Raw genomic sequence first — 15,593 nt, forward strand, 5'->3', positions numbered from 1 at the left:
AAAATAAAAGTGAAAAGATTTTGATTTTCACTACTTGGTAGTTATAGGTGAAATTTAAAGATAAAGGGTATATAGCCTTTTTAACCGTGTATGGCTTTGATTGCATTAAGCAAGAATAAAGCGTTTATAATATTTGACTGATTCAGTTGAATTGTTTTGTTAACAAAGAGCTCCCAAAAGATTTAGAGGAAGAGAAATCAAAGAACTCTCAGACCATCAAAGAATAAGACCCACAATCGTATCAATAAAAACCTTCTCACCTCTATCACGTGCACGGTATGCGTTCTTAACTCAATCACCATGCGAACTAGCTCTACTAGAACTACCTGTGCGGCTATGCCTTGGCTGCTGCTCTCCAACATCCTTCTCAACTTTTGAAGAGACTCTTGCGATTTGGAGAAATTGGAACTGCTAGGATTTATTTGAAATTTTTAGAGGTTAAAATGATGAATTCAAACATTTCGCTACGTCATCTAACTATTATGGTGACAGGTATCAACCAAAATTGTCAGATCAACTTTCTGGTGATAAAAAATGACAAAATAATCAAATTAAAGCACAAACCAAAATTTTAAGATACAATTAGAATCAATTAAAACCTTAAAAATTAAATTAAATTTTGAATCAAATTTCAGAAATCATTTTGAGTATTAACTTCTTAATATTTACTCATGTAATTCAAAAATAGAGAGATGAATTTCACCTTACTCTATTTTTATCCTTAAATAGATTAAGTAAACTTTTATAAGCACTAAAGCATTTTTTAATATAATATTCCATATTTCTCATATTTCTCATATTTCTCATATTTCTTGGTCCGCGGCGGCTGCCAACTTTATTGTATTGTATTACTTTGGTAATTGTGAACATGTTGTAGGTAGTGATGAGTGACATATAAACACTCGGTTGTGATGATCGAGGTTATGTCAGATTAATTAAATAAATGTTAATAATTGAACTGATTTAAATTATTAAATTAATTTTACCAGCATTAGATTGATAAGTTGTGGAATAAAAGGTAAGCAGCTTAGTTTAATTTGTTGGGAGAATGATACAGATTTAAACTTTGACAATTCTATTTATTAAAAGAAAGAATAAATTTAATTACTCAAATTTCCGAAATTATAAGAGCATTATATATTGCATTGCTTAGCTTCCTACAATTAAAACGAAGAAAATAATTTTATGCAAATTTAGATCCAATACGCATGATTTAGAGTATTTATTTGTATTCGATTTAAAATTTACATATATGACCTAATCTGTAAATTTATCAAATCGATTTCAATTTGATCTGCAAATAAGTAAAATCGAATAGCAAATTTTAGATATCAATGTATTAACTATTAAACTATTTTATATTATAACAATAATATATTTTATAATTTTTATTGTATTAATGATTTATTAATTTATTGATTGTTTTTTATTATGTTTATATTTTATAATTTATTTATTGTTTTATTTTAAAATATTTTTTTTAGTTAAATTATAACAAAATCAATTTAGAGTTTTAGACTAATAAACAAATAAATAAATATCCTAATAATAAATGGATATCCATTTCTTATCCTAAATGGATATCCCAATACAATTAGCAATATAAAAGTATGTTTGATCTCTGGTGCTTCATCATTGTCATTAAACTTGTCTCAAGTTTCATATTCTAACAAAGCCCTAATATCTCTCCTCTCACTCGTTTCTCCTTATCAGAAGAATGGTAGGACCATCCACCTCTGCAATAAACAGAAGGTACGTACAAAATAAGAAACACAATATCTTCTTTCAAATTAATATTAAGTTTGCGTTGTGTTTCATATCATCATATGTAAGAATAGTAGCATAAACTACAACGTTTCTCAACTCATCCATGACATGGAACTTTAGTTTCTGCCTCTTATTGCTTGCAAAAGCTTAATTTATGATCTTATCCCAAAAAAAAAAAAAAAACCCTCTAGTGTAACAATGAAATAGGTTAGACTTTTTTTAATTACTTTCAATTCAGGGGCGAAACTGGGTGAAATATTAAAGAGGAATGAAAAATTAATTTATCATACAATAAAATTAAAATAAAAGTTTTAAGGGAATTAAATTAAAATTTATATAAAAAAATTAAAATTTAGGGGGTTATTGTCCCCTTCCTTATTATGAGGCTACGCCTCTATTTCAATTTACACCTATTTTCCATTAAGGAAAAGAACTTCCGAAAATAATTGATAAAATAAAAAAGTAAAAATAATTTTATATGATTTTTTTTAAAATTTGCAACTACTTTTTTTAGGAATCAATTTATATCTATTTTTTAATTTATACCAAATTTTAATTATTTTCAATTTATATCTATTTTTTATTTACAGTGCACTTAATAAATTCTTTTATAATTAATCTTTAAAAAAATTAAAGATAGAATTAAAAGAACTCTTCTTTTTATATCATTTTATATGATTCTTTTTGAAATCTACAACTTTAAATTTTGTTTTATTCTCAAACTTTGTTCTTTAAAAATTCTTAAAAAAATTAAATGTGAAAAGTACTAAATTATTATAAGTTATTGTTATTTTGTTTTACTTTAATGGCCAAACTAAATTTGTCATTGTTGTATAACAGTGATATGCAACCTTATAACATACAATTTCTTAATTTAATCCAACCAAAAATCACTCTATAAAAATTTTAGGATCATTTTTAACATTCTATCCATAATCTTGATTGTAAGTTTTAACAAAAAATAATAACGAGGGAAATAATAATTTTGGCATTTATAAATTTGATATAGTCAATTTATTTTTTTAAGTTATTGTTTATTTTATTATTTTAATTATTTAGAAAAAATAACACCTCCTCCCTCTTTTATTTATAAAATATATACTGTTTTCTTTTTAAAATTAAAATAATATACACTTTACTCAAATAATTAACATTCTATCCATAATCATATATCTATTAGAGATAATTATTTGATTGATTCAAATAATAATAATATATTTATTATTTTTGTAATAAATTCAATTATTTTATATTATGTAATAAAATATTAATATTAAAATTAAATAAAACTTATTACAATAATATATATATTTATATTATTATTATTATTTGAATTAACTAATATATTTTCATTAATTTATATGTAATTATAATGATTATGAATCAATATTTTAATAAAATAGGCGAAAATATATGTAATTTTAATTTCATGAAAAAATATATATTTGATAAATAAAAAAGAGAAGGATATTTTTTATTTTTTGTAATAACTAAAAACTTTTTGATAAGAAAACATTAGAACGAAAGATAAAAAAATTTGTGCATAATAGCACCCATAAAATTTATTTATCACAAATTTGCTTAAGTAGATCCTAAATGATGAGTTTAAAAATAGGTCAAATCTTCCTAAAATAAAATTATAAAATCTGAAAACAAATAAAATCTATGACACAAAATAATCCTAACTAGTTAATTTAAGTCATATTTAATCTTATTAGATTAGATTATTAGATTTAAATACTAAATACCAAAAATTATTTACTAATTTAAATAAAATCTGATTTTTATAGATTAGATAAACTTTGATTGTAATTTTAAAATCTTAAAATTACTATTAAACAAATTAAAATCAAATAATTTTTTTTAATAAATTCTAACGACAAATCAAATTTAAATCTAAACTATTATATTTAAATTTTAAACGGAAAAAAAAGTCTAATCTTCAAGTAATTCGAAAATCTTAACTAAATCCAATTAACTTAATTAGAGGCAGTTTATATTTATAAAATTTCTCACAATTATTTTTGTTCCAACTAATTTCAAAAAATTCATATTCCTTGCTCCTCAAGTTGATACAATTGCACTTGAAACGAATTTTTGGTCTTTTTTAATTTTCAAAGTCAAAATAATGTAATTTTCTAATAATTAGATTCTTAAACATAATAAGATTACCATTTTATTTTTGATTTTAGAAAGATAAAATATCTTCTTAAACACATATTAATGATCTATCTCGAAAACAAATAAAAAGTCATAATCATATAAATTTAAAAACAAAAATTATACATTAGGATAATAGGTGCGTTTCAATTTTGTGAATCTAATTTATAAAAAATATTAGAAGATTAATATTTTTAGTGAAAAGCAAATTAACCCGGACAATTTTTAAATTTTTAATGTATAATTTTTAATATTAAAAACTGGTAAGAACTGGTTAAATTTGATAAAAATTGGTCCAACTAAATTGCTAAAGCATAAATTTTAAAATTGATAAAAATAAGATTTAAATAAAAATTTTCTTTATTATTGCATGCTTTCTTTATTATTAGACTATGCTATTCTTTGTTATATAATATAATAATTATTAATTATAGTAAAAATGTACAATAATTTTATTAGATATTATTTTAATTTTATATTCACTTATATTTAAATTAATTATATTTTTTATTATACATAATTATTCATATAAATATAAATATTATTAAACATATATAAATAAAAATATTAATTATTTTTATTAGTTACAATATAATTATTTTTTTATAATTATATAATATTTATTAATATTATTTTTTAATAAATACCTATTATATATAGTAATATAATATATAAATTAATTAGTTAGTAATTAAAATTAAAAATAATCATTTTAATATAAAAATAAAATTAAAATTTTTTAATTATTTTATATAATTATTTAATAATAATTAGATTATAATTTATTAATTATAATTTATTGAGATTTAATTATTTTTAAAATATTAAAATTTGTTTTAAATTTTTTATTATTTTATATTTTTATTTATGTAAAATTAAATTAACTAATTTAACTAATAACTTACAAGTCGAATAAGTGAACTAAGTTAGTATTAAAAATAAAAAATAATTATTTTAATATAAAAATAAAATTAAAATTTTTTTATTATTTTATATATTTATTTAAAAATAAATAAATTATAATTATTTAATTATATTTTATTAAAATTTAATTATTTTTAAAATATTAAAAAAATATATTTTAATTTTTTGCTTATTTTATATTTTTATTTATATAAAAATAAATTAACTAATTTAACCAATAACTCACCCGTTAAATCAAACTAAATCAATAAACTAATAGTTTAATCCCAATTTGGTTCGGATAACTATATAAAAAAGACAGGCTACATGGGAGTAATCATAGAGTGGCATGTGGAAGTGTTTGACCTTCGAATGTTGAGTTGACTCGTGCGTGGGTTCTTAGATCAAACTAACGAGGAAGTTCACATATATATTTTTATAATGATAATTTTATTGAGATTTTAATCATTTTTTAAAAACAAAATAAAAACACATGACTATTAATTAATTTAAATATATTAATTATTAAAATTTATTAAAAATTTTAAAATTATTTTTAATTATAATTTATTTTATTTTAATTTAAAAAATTTTTATTTACATAAAATATACTTTAACAACTAAATTTTTGATAAATTTAATATATACAAACAAACAAAAATATTAAAGATTATTAAAATTATTATTTTTTATTATAATTAAATTATTAACTGAAATTTATTTAATCTATTAATTTAATAAAATATTATATTTTTAAATATTAATAATTAAGTAATAACTAAATTTTTAATCAGGAAAAAAAAAAGAGGTTACTTCTCTTGTTTGACCGGACAGTATGAACCTTTGTCATGTGCAGGCTTGAAGGAAAAGTGGCATTAATAACTGGAGGAGCAAGCGGAATAGGCAAACGCACGGCGGAAATATTCGCAGAGCACGGAGCCAAAGTAGTCATCGCAGATGTCCAAGACGAACTGGGCCACGCGGTTGTCCAATCCATAGGACCATCCACATGCACCTTCGTCCACTGCGACGTCACCGACGAGGACCAAGTCAAGCGCGCCGTCAACACCGCCGTCGAAGCATACGGCAAGCTAGACATCATGTTCAACAACGCCGGCATAGCAGACCCCAACAAGGCCCGAATAATCGACAACCACAAGGCCGATTTCGAGCGCGTCCTCAGCGTCAACGTAACCGGAGTTTTCTTGGGGATCAAGCATGCCTCGCAGCCCATGATCAAGGCCGGAGGCGGCAGCATAATCTCCACGGCTAGTGTCAGCTCGTACGTGGGCGGCGCCGCCTCCCACGCCTACTGCTGTGCTAAGCACGCGGTGGTTGGGCTGACCAAGAATGCGGCGGTGGAGCTCGGACAGTTTGGGATCAGAGTGAATTGCTTGTCGCCTTACGCTCTTGCGACTCCTTTGGCTACCAAGTTCGTCGGGGTGAACGATGAGGAGCTTGAGAATGTGATGAACTCGCTCGCGAATCTTAAAGGTGTTACCCTTAAAACTGATGACGTGGCCAATGCTGCGCTTTATTTTGCTAGCGATGATTCCAGGTATGTCAGTGGACAGAACTTGCTCGTTGACGGTGGCTTCAGCATTGTTAACCCCTCCTTTCACATGTTTCAGTATCCACAAGACACTTAGATTTTGAAAAATTTTGGTGCAAATGTAAGCATATAACACATCACTTCTAGTTTTTATGAATCAGTTTTATGGTAAAGATGTCTAAAAGTGATGTGTTAAATTTGTAAGAGTGCATGTTGAAGAAATAATACTTCAATAATATGGCTCCAGCTTAACAGAGTCCATGTGTATTATTGACTTATGATTTGTAATATTCTACATTATTTTCAACAAGCTAGCAGCTTATTATAACAATGTTCTAAATTGATAAACTAAAAAGGTCAAAGGAACAAGGATTTAAGAACTAAATATTACAATTGTCTAAGAATGAAAAGTTATTTCTATATAATCTTGAAGCCTCTTTTGTTCGTTCAGCTAGAGGATTCCTGATATTCCCCATCTCTCAACAAATGGTAATGTTGCATCACTACTTTATTTACCTCTTGAGCTTCAGTTGCCTTATCCAATGTTGAGTTGGACTTTGTTGCCAAATTCCCTAGCTAGTCCATTAATCATCACTAAGCTAGTTCTATATATAATTATATATAGAGAGCTTATGGATAAGGAATACACCATGTCCCTTACCATACCACTTTATCTGGTTACAAGTAGGCCAGTTCTAGAATGGCTATGGATGATATGACTACCATTACCATGGCTATAAGTTTACTATATAAGCAATAATGCAATGACAAATGGTAAGCAATTAACTGTTGATGCTAACATTATAACCTTTGTGATTAATTCTTAAATAAGCTTATTATAACTAATTTGGGTTTTCAATTATTTTATTATATAAAGAAATAAACCATTTGCTTTATTAACTTATTAATTTGATTTTGAAATTATCTGAAACATTAGTAGAAGTTCTTCAGTGCAGCAGTGTGCATGACGTCGACGGCGACCTCGTCCGCTGGTGGAGGGCGATGGACAAAATCGCTAAGAAGGTCCATCTCTTCTGTGACAACCACAACCTCAGCTCCATCGTGTGTGCCACCATAGCCACTAAAATGGTAGTCACTGTAAAACGCACCTTACATGTATTGCTACCTACCATCCCATAGAGGAAAAACTACGGTAACCGTTAAAAGAGTACACACAAAAATTATAGCATAAACTCACATTATAGACTACAACATATTCATTTTCTGTAATTTAGAGAGACCATCCAACCTTGCAGTTGTCATAATTTTGCAATTAATTTAGTCCGATCCACGTAACTAAGTTAACTACAAATTGGACAACAATTACAAACATTTTTAAACTATAAGAACACATTCGATCACGTATAAAAAGAAACTATAAAAACTTATGGAGTGATTGGATATTATTAGAACACACACTCATTACTCACAAAACAGAATATATTGTTAGCTAATAGGCTTAGGCATCAATGCAATTGGTGGTTTGGATGTTTTTGAGAACGTTCGCTATCATAGCGAATGAGCCATTGGTTGAGCTATAACCCCCATCCACCACAAGGTTAACTCCACTTATGAACCTCCCCTCGTCGCTGCTCAAATAAACCGCCGCCTCCGCCACGTCCTCCTCCTTAACCACTCCACCTTTCAGCACCCCCACCGACTGCAGGATCTCCTCTGTCCCCTCCCTCTCCATCTTCAACCAACCGTTCAGCATTGGCGTCGCAATCCCCCCCGGAGCAATGCAATTCGCTCTAATCCCATGCTGCCCAAGTTCCACGCAAAGATCTTTCATCAGCCCCACCAAGGCGTGCTTCGATGCGCTGTAAGCCGGTTTTGCCTGGCCTCCGATCACAGAAGTAATGCTCGTCGTGAAGAGGATAACGCCTCCCCTCTGTGCCTTCACCATGACCCTCGCGGCATGCTTGGCGCCCAAGAAAGCCCCTAAGACGTTGACATCGAAGATTCTCTTGAAGTCTTCGACGGTGGAGTTCTCCATCGGGCGCTTGATATTGTCACCGGTGGTGCCGGCATTGTTATACATGATGTCAAGGTGGCCGTATTTGGAAACAGCCAAATCGACCGCGTTTTTGACGTCTTGTTCGGAGGTCACGTCACAGTGAACGTAGTCGACGTTGTTGTTGTTATTAGCGGCACCGTCTTTGGTGATGAGGGATTTGCAGAGAGAGATACCCAGTTCGTCTTGGACATCTGCGATGATCACCTTAGCTCCGTGTTGAAGGAATAGTTTTGCGGTGGTTGCACCAATGGCCCCGGCACCTCCTGTGATTACTGCCACCTTACCTTCTAGCCTGGAACGTTTATAAATATAAACAATTAAATGACATAACATTTTTATGAAAGACGAATTTAAAATAAAATAATATTTTTCAAAAATACTTTTTATCTTTAATTTTATTTTTAATATGTTAAATTTTTGTCAAAATTATTCTTAAACATTAACTCTATCAAAATATAAGACAAAATTAAATATATTCAAGGATAGCATTGTCAAAATTAAAAATGTTATAAAAATAAAATTAAATGAATATAAAAAAAATTGAAAACAAGTATTACTGAATAAACATTTTTCTTTCTTTTTAAACAAAATGTGTAAGACCAAGGACTTAGGATGTAACAGTGTCACAATTAAAAATCCACAATAATATCTATTCTTCTACTTCGAAATCCCAACTTAAGAGTACATATAATTGTAAATCTTGGAGAGCTGGAGTTAGAGTAATAGAGAAAGGAGAGGGAGGGGGATAATCTAATTCAAATACTAACTATAAATCATTTTCCTATTCAAGCCTTTATTTTACTTTTTGTTTTTTGTATTTTCTTGTCAAAATATCAACCTACAGATATAATCTATAAGAATAGGCATGGAAACTACCTTTTAGCAACTGGAGCCATGGGGAGGATTATATTTGTTCTTCCTGGAGTAGCAATGTATCAAGTGGCAGGCTATCAAAGGATGAATTAGTGGATGCTAAGATGATAAGATTCCCCTAATTTATAGAGTTTATAAGGAAGTAATTTTTGGAGTTGAATTGTGTTATTAAAACACGGTGCGAATTAAAATAAGGAACAAAACTATGAAAATGTAAGATATAAATGAATGCCGACAAATGGTATTTATGTAAAATGCTCCTGATTAATGCGTTCAAGTCAACTATATTGTAGGTCAATTAATTAGGCAAAAAAGGAGCTAATATTCTCTTTTTAGTTTTTATCCATCTCTTTGGGTGGAATTTGAATTTTATAAAGTTTGAATTTTATTTTAGAGAATAAATTATGATCTTTTACTATTTATTTTATAGGTGAGATCAAGAATAAATATGAGAGAGAAAACATTTAAAGATAAAAGATCACACTTTACCTTCTAAAGTACAAATTTAAAATTTAGAGAATTCAAATTTCTTTGGTTGAGAATTAAAATAAAAGATAATATAGACTAACAAAAATATTATTTATGCACTAAAATTAATCATTAAAATTAGTTAACATGTATTTATATACAAAAATATAATGATAATACATAGTTTGGTATCCAAGATTTCTTTCCAGTATTACCCTTTCTAATACACCAGTTATTCATCTTTATTTGGCCACCTTGACGTAACTTTCACCTATTATCTTTCATTTCTTACCTATTTTTCTCTTCTCATCTCATCTCATCTCTTATTAATATTATTGAATACATTAATATATAGATTTTAAAAATACATTAATCTCATGCCAATAATAAATTTGCTTTTAAACATTCAGATACTCATAATAATACTAAAATTGGTCCAAATCCAAGTAATAGATAGAACCATAATATTATTAGTGGGTATAAATTATAATTTTTTAAAAGCTTTAATTCATACTTAGTAAACTTTCAATTATTTCTAATATACTATGTTACATATATCTATAATACAGTGTATTATGATTGTTAATTGTTCACTTAAAAAATTGACACTATTAATTTAATATTGGAATTTTTTTTATTATGAATGTACTCTAAATTTTTATTATGTATTTATAATTTTGTTAAAAATCATTCTTAAAATAAATATTAATCTTATTTTTAATTTTTTTTGTCCAGAAAATATTAAATCATTTATATTAAAAGATTTATGTAATTTAAAAAATATTATTTATATGTTAAAAATCTGTTTTTAGATATTCAAGTATTAGAATTGATCCAAATAATATATTGAATGATAATAACATTGGTTATACACTACTAGAAAACTAGTTATTAGAGACGGATATTTCCGACGGATTTTATCTCACGAAAATACATACAAAATTTCAGAGAAATTTTTTGTTAGAAAACAAAAAATGAATTAGCATAAGTTACAGACGAAAAAGAGAATCTGTCGATAATTCTGTCAAAAAAATTAATTTTTTTTCGTAAGAAATAATTATAGACGGAAAATTCGTCTGTAATTAAATAGACAAAAATACTAGTTTTATTAAATTATTACAGACGAAAAATCCGTCTGTAATTTAAAATTTTCCATCGATAACTTTTAGTTAAACCTAGCATTTGCTCGAACTCCATTCACAACACACAAATCAAAGAAACCTAGTTTAACTTCAAATCGAAGAACTCCCTTAGTTAAACCTAGCTTTCCCCTCTCCGTCAACGGACTCCTTCTTCTCTCTGCCGCTAACGGAATCAACCCACGAAGCTGATAGAATGGCCAACCTTGTTAGGTTCAGCTCCTCCGTCCCCTCCCCCGTCACTAAAGACACCCGCGGTTGGCTCCTCGACCTTATCTCGCTAGCTCGAGCTTCTGTCATTTTAGGTTTTTCTTTTTCCCCTCTAACTTCGGTGTTTCTCATCATTTTCTTTTAGTTAGAGATCGGTATGTCAAATTGTATCATGATTAGCATGTTTATAATGTGATTATAAGATGGAGTAGAGTCAAATTGAAGTTGAAAATTTTTGGGTGGAGTAATTTGGTGTCTCGTTCATTTCGAGAATAGTTTGTATTTTAGCTTTGTTTTTTTTAATGAGGATTTTGCATTCTTATTATGGATTTGTGATGAGCGGATAATTTATACGCTTTTTGGCATTATTTTTGCATAGTTTTTAGTATGATTTAGTTAGTTTTTAGTATATTTTTATTATTCTGTAAGAAAAATTCACATTTCTGGACTTTACTATGAGTTTGTGTGTTTTCCTGTGATTTCAGGTATTTTCTGGCTGAAATTGAGGGACCTGAGCAAAAATCTGATTCAGAGGTTGACAAAGGACTGCTGATGTTGTTGGATTCTGACCTCCCTACACTCGAAATAGAATTTTTGGAGCTATAAAAGTCTAAATGGCGCGCTCTCAACTGCGTTGGAAATTAGACTTCTAGGGCTTTCCAGCAATATATAATAGTCCATACTTTGTCCAAGTTTAGACGACGAAAACTGGCGTTTAACGCCAGCTTTCTGCTCTATTCTAGCGTTAAACCCCAGAAACAAGTTGCAAAGCAGAGTTAAACGCCAGAAACAAGTTACAAACTGACGTTTAACTCTAAGGAAGACCTCTACACGTGAAAGCTTCAATGCTCAGCCCAAGCATACACCAAGTGGGCCCGGAAGTGGATTTCTGCATCATTTACTCATTTCTGTAATCCTAGTAACTAGTTTAGTATAAATAGAACTTTTTACTATTGTATTAGACATCTTTGGATTATCTTTTGATCCATTGATCATGTATTGGGGGCTGGCCTCACGGCCATGCCTGGACCTTCATCAATTATGTATTTTCAACGGTGGAGTTTCTACACACCATAGATTAAGGTGTGGAGCTCTGCTGTTCCTCTAGTATTGATGCAAAGTACTACTGTTTTCTATTCAATTCATGCTTATCTTTATTCTAAGATATTCATTCGCACACAAGAACGTGATGAATGTGATGATTATGTGACACTCATCACCATTCTCACTTATGAACGCGTGATTGACAACCACTTTTGTTCTACATGAAAACAAGCTTGAATGTATATCTCTTGGGTTTCTAATCAACGATTCACATCGACTCCCCCCTGACAATGGGGCATCTGAATCCGAGATTAGAGTCTTCGTGGTATAAGCTAGAATCCATTGGCAGCATTCTTGAGATCCGAAAAGTCTAAACCTTGTCTGTGGTATTCCGAGTAGGATCTAAGATAGGATGACTGTGACGAGTTTCAAACTCGCGACTGTAGGGCATGGTGACAGACGCAAAAGGATAGTAAATCCTATTCCTACATGATTGAGAACCAACAACTGATTAGCCATATGATCTCTGTGCATGGTATTTTTTATCCGAGACGAAAAATCCGACAGTTGATTAGCCGTACAGAAACCGTAAAGGACCATTTTCACTGAGAGGACGGAAAGTAGCCATTGACAACGGTGACACCCAACATACAGCTTGCCATGGAAAGGAGTATGAAGGATTGGATGAAGGCAGTAGGAAAGCAGAGATTCAGAAGGAACAACTCATCTCCATACGCTTATTTGAAATTCCCACCAATGAATTACATAAGTATCTCTATCTTTATTTTATGTTTATTTATCTTTTAATTATTAAAAATCTATAACCATTTGAATCCGCTTGACTGAGATTTACAAGATGACCATAGCTTGCTTCAAGCTGACAATCTTCGTGGGATCGACCCTTACTCATGTAAGGTTTATTACTTGGACGACCCAGTGCACTTCTGGTTAGTTGTGCGAAGTTGTGAAAAAGAGTGATATTACAATTGTGCGTACCAAGTTGTTAGCGCCATTGAGATCACAATTTCATGCACCAAGTTTTTGGCGCCGTTGTCGGGGATTGTTCGAGTTTGGACAACTGACGGTTCATCTTGTTGCTCAGATTAGGTAATTTTCTTCTTGTTTTAACCATTATTTTATTTTCAAAAAGTTTTCAAAAATCTTTCAAAAATTTTTTTCTTCTTTTTTGTTTTTCCAAAGAAATTAATTTTCAAAAAATAAAAAAATTATAAAATCATAAAACCAAAAATATTTTATGTTTCTTGTTTGAGTCTAGTGTCACATTCTAAGTTTGGTGTCAATTGCATCTTTTTAATTTTCTAAAAATTTTCGAAAAATTCATGCATGTTTTTTTCATGATCTTCAAGTTGTTCTTGATGATTTTCTTTGTTTGATCTTTGCATTTTCAAGTTTTGAGTTTTTTCTTGTTTTTCATATGCATTCTTATTTTCATAGTGTCTAAACATGAAAAATCTCTAAGTTTGGTGTCTTGCATAGTTTTCTTTTCTTGAAAATTTTTCAAAAATAAGTTCTTGATGTTCATCATGATCTTCAAAGTGTTCTTGGTGTTCATCTTAACATTCATAGTGTTCTTGCATGCATCATGTATTTTGATTCATAATTTTTATATTTTGAGTCATTTAGTTTTTTTCTCTCTCTTCATTAAAAATTCAAAAACCAAAAAATATCTTTTCCTTATTTCTCTCATAAATTTCGAAATCTTTGGGTTGACTTAGTCAAAAATTTTTTAAAATAAGTTGTTTCTTGTTAGTCAAGTCAAGATTTCAATTTTAAAAATCTTATCTTTTCAAACCTTTTTCAAAAATAAAATCTTTTTCATTTTTTTTATTATTTTTCGAAAATTTTAAAAAAATTTGTTTTTCAAAATCTTTTTCTTAATTTCATTTCAAATTTTCAAAAACTTTACTAACAATTAATGTGATTGGTTCAAAAATTTCAAGTTTGTTACTTTCTTGTTAAGAAATGTTCAACCTTTAAATTTTAGAATCATATCTTTTAGTTTCTTGTTAGTCAAGTCATTTTAAAAATCAAATCTTTTCCAAAATAAATTTCAATCATATATTTTTAATCATATATTTTCAATCATATCTTTTTAATTATATCTTTTTCAAAATCAATTTCAAAAATCTTTTCTAACTTCTTATCTTTTCAAAATTGATTTTCAAATCTTTTTCAATTAACTAACTGACTTTTTGTTTGTTTTACTATTTCTTATCTTTTTTAAAACCACCTAACTACTTTTCTCTCTCTATTTTTTGAAAATCACCTTCCTCTTTTTCAAAAATCTTTCTAATTAACTAATTGTTTCAAATTTTAATTTTTATTTTATCCCTTTTCTTAATATTCGAATTTTAACTTTAAATTAAAATAAAAACAAAAATAATTTTCTTTTCTTAAAATTAAAATTCGAATTCTCTTCCTCTCTTCTCTTTCTATTTATTTATCTACTAACACTTCTCTTCTACTCATAATTTGAATCCTCTCTTCTTTCTCTGTGTTCGAATTCTTCTTCTTCCCTCTTCATTCTTATTCTTCTTCTCTTCTACTCACATAAAGGAATCTCTATACTGTGACATAGAGGATTTCTCTTCTTTTCTGTTCTCTTCTTTTTCATATGAGCAGGAGCAAGGACAAGGACATTCTTGTTGAAGCAGATCCTGAACCTGAAAGGACTCTGAAGAGGACTTTACTGAAATTTTCGAAAAAGAAGTAGAGATGGCCGAACCCAATAACAATGGTGGAGGTGCAAAGAAGATGCTTGGTGACTTTACTGCACCAAATTCCAACTTCCATAGAAGAAGCATCTCAATCCCTGCAATTGGGGCAAACAATTTTGAGCTAAAGCCTCAATTAGTTTCTCTGATGCAACAGAATTGCAAGTTTTATGGACTTCCATCAGAAGATCTTTTTCAGTTCTTAACTGAATTCTTGCAGATCTGTGATACTGTTAAGACCAATGGGGTTGTTCCTGAGGTCTACAGGCTTATGCTTTTCCCTTTTGCTGTAAGAGACAGAGCTAGAATATGGTTAGACTCTCAACCTAAAGATAGCCTGAACTCTTGGGATAAGTTGGTCACAGCTTTCTTAGCCAAGTTCTTTCCTCCTTAAAAGCTGAGCAAGCTTAGAGTAGATGTTTAAACCTTCAGACAGAAAGAAGGTGAATCCTTCTATGAAGCTTGGGAGAGATACAAGCAACTGACCAAAAAGTGTCCTTCTGACATGCTCTCAGAATGGACCATCCTGGATATATTCTATGATGGTCTGTCTGAATTGTCTAAGATGTCATTGGACCATTCTGCAAGTAGATCTATTCACCTAAAGAAAATTCCTGCAGAAGCTCAGGAACTCATTGACATGGTTGCAAACAACCAGTTCATGTACACTTCTGAAAGGAATCTTGTGAGTAATGGGACGCCTCAGATGAGGGGAGTTCTTAAAA

General features: G+C 29.2%; 2 protein-coding genes and 1 non-coding gene across 3 annotated transcripts; 1 reads left to right on the forward strand and 2 right to left on the reverse strand.

Annotated features, from left to right (window-relative positions):
- Positions 1-1,625: 1,625 nt before the first annotated feature.
- On the forward strand, positions 1,626-6,660 carry LOC130933054 (secoisolariciresinol dehydrogenase-like). The gene is made up of 2 exons (XM_057862555.1): positions 1,626-1,752; positions 5,687-6,660. The coding sequence occupies exons 1-2, from the start codon at positions 1,718-1,720 to the stop codon at positions 6,477-6,479; spliced, it is 828 nt and encodes a 275-aa protein (XP_057718538.1). The 5' UTR covers positions 1,626-1,717; the 3' UTR covers positions 6,480-6,660.
- Positions 6,661-7,738: 1,078 nt separating this feature from the next.
- On the reverse strand, positions 7,739-9,365 carry LOC130932508 (momilactone A synthase-like). Its single transcript, XM_057861839.1, has 2 exons — positions 9,276-9,365; positions 7,739-8,691 (listed from the first exon to the last, which is right to left on the reverse strand). Exons 1-2 carry the CDS (start codon positions 9,293-9,295, stop codon positions 7,842-7,844), a joined length of 870 nt encoding a protein of 289 aa, XP_057717822.1. The 5' UTR covers positions 9,296-9,365; the 3' UTR covers positions 7,739-7,841.
- Positions 9,366-15,271: 5,906 nt separating this feature from the next.
- On the reverse strand, positions 15,272-15,375 carry LOC130937045 (small nucleolar RNA R71). The gene has a single exon (XR_009068283.1). It is a non-coding gene; the product is annotated as a small nucleolar RNA R71 (small nucleolar RNA).
- Between the last annotated feature and the right edge of the window lie 218 nt (positions 15,376-15,593).

Source organism: Arachis stenosperma, chromosome 6, assembly GCF_014773155.1.
Source record: "Arachis stenosperma cultivar V10309 chromosome 6, arast.V10309.gnm1.PFL2, whole genome shotgun sequence".
NCBI classification, from domain to species: Eukaryota; Viridiplantae; Streptophyta; class Magnoliopsida; order Fabales; family Fabaceae; genus Arachis; species Arachis stenosperma.

Bases quoted from the DNA above. Each gene is read 5' to 3' on its own strand.
- LOC130933054 (XM_057862555.1), top strand. From the start codon at position 1,718: ATGGTAGGACCATCCACCTCTGCAATAAACAGAAG. The intron at 1,753-5,686 runs GTACGTACAAAA...TGTCATGTGCAG, and splicing joins ACCTCTGCAATAAACAGAAG to GCTTGAAGGAAAAGTGGCAT.
- LOC130932508 (XM_057861839.1), bottom strand. From the start codon at position 9,295: ATGGCTCCAGTTGCTAAAAG. The intron at 8,692-9,275 runs GTAGTTTCCATG...TAAACGTTCCAG, and splicing joins ATGGCTCCAGTTGCTAAAAG to GCTAGAAGGTAAGGTGGCAG.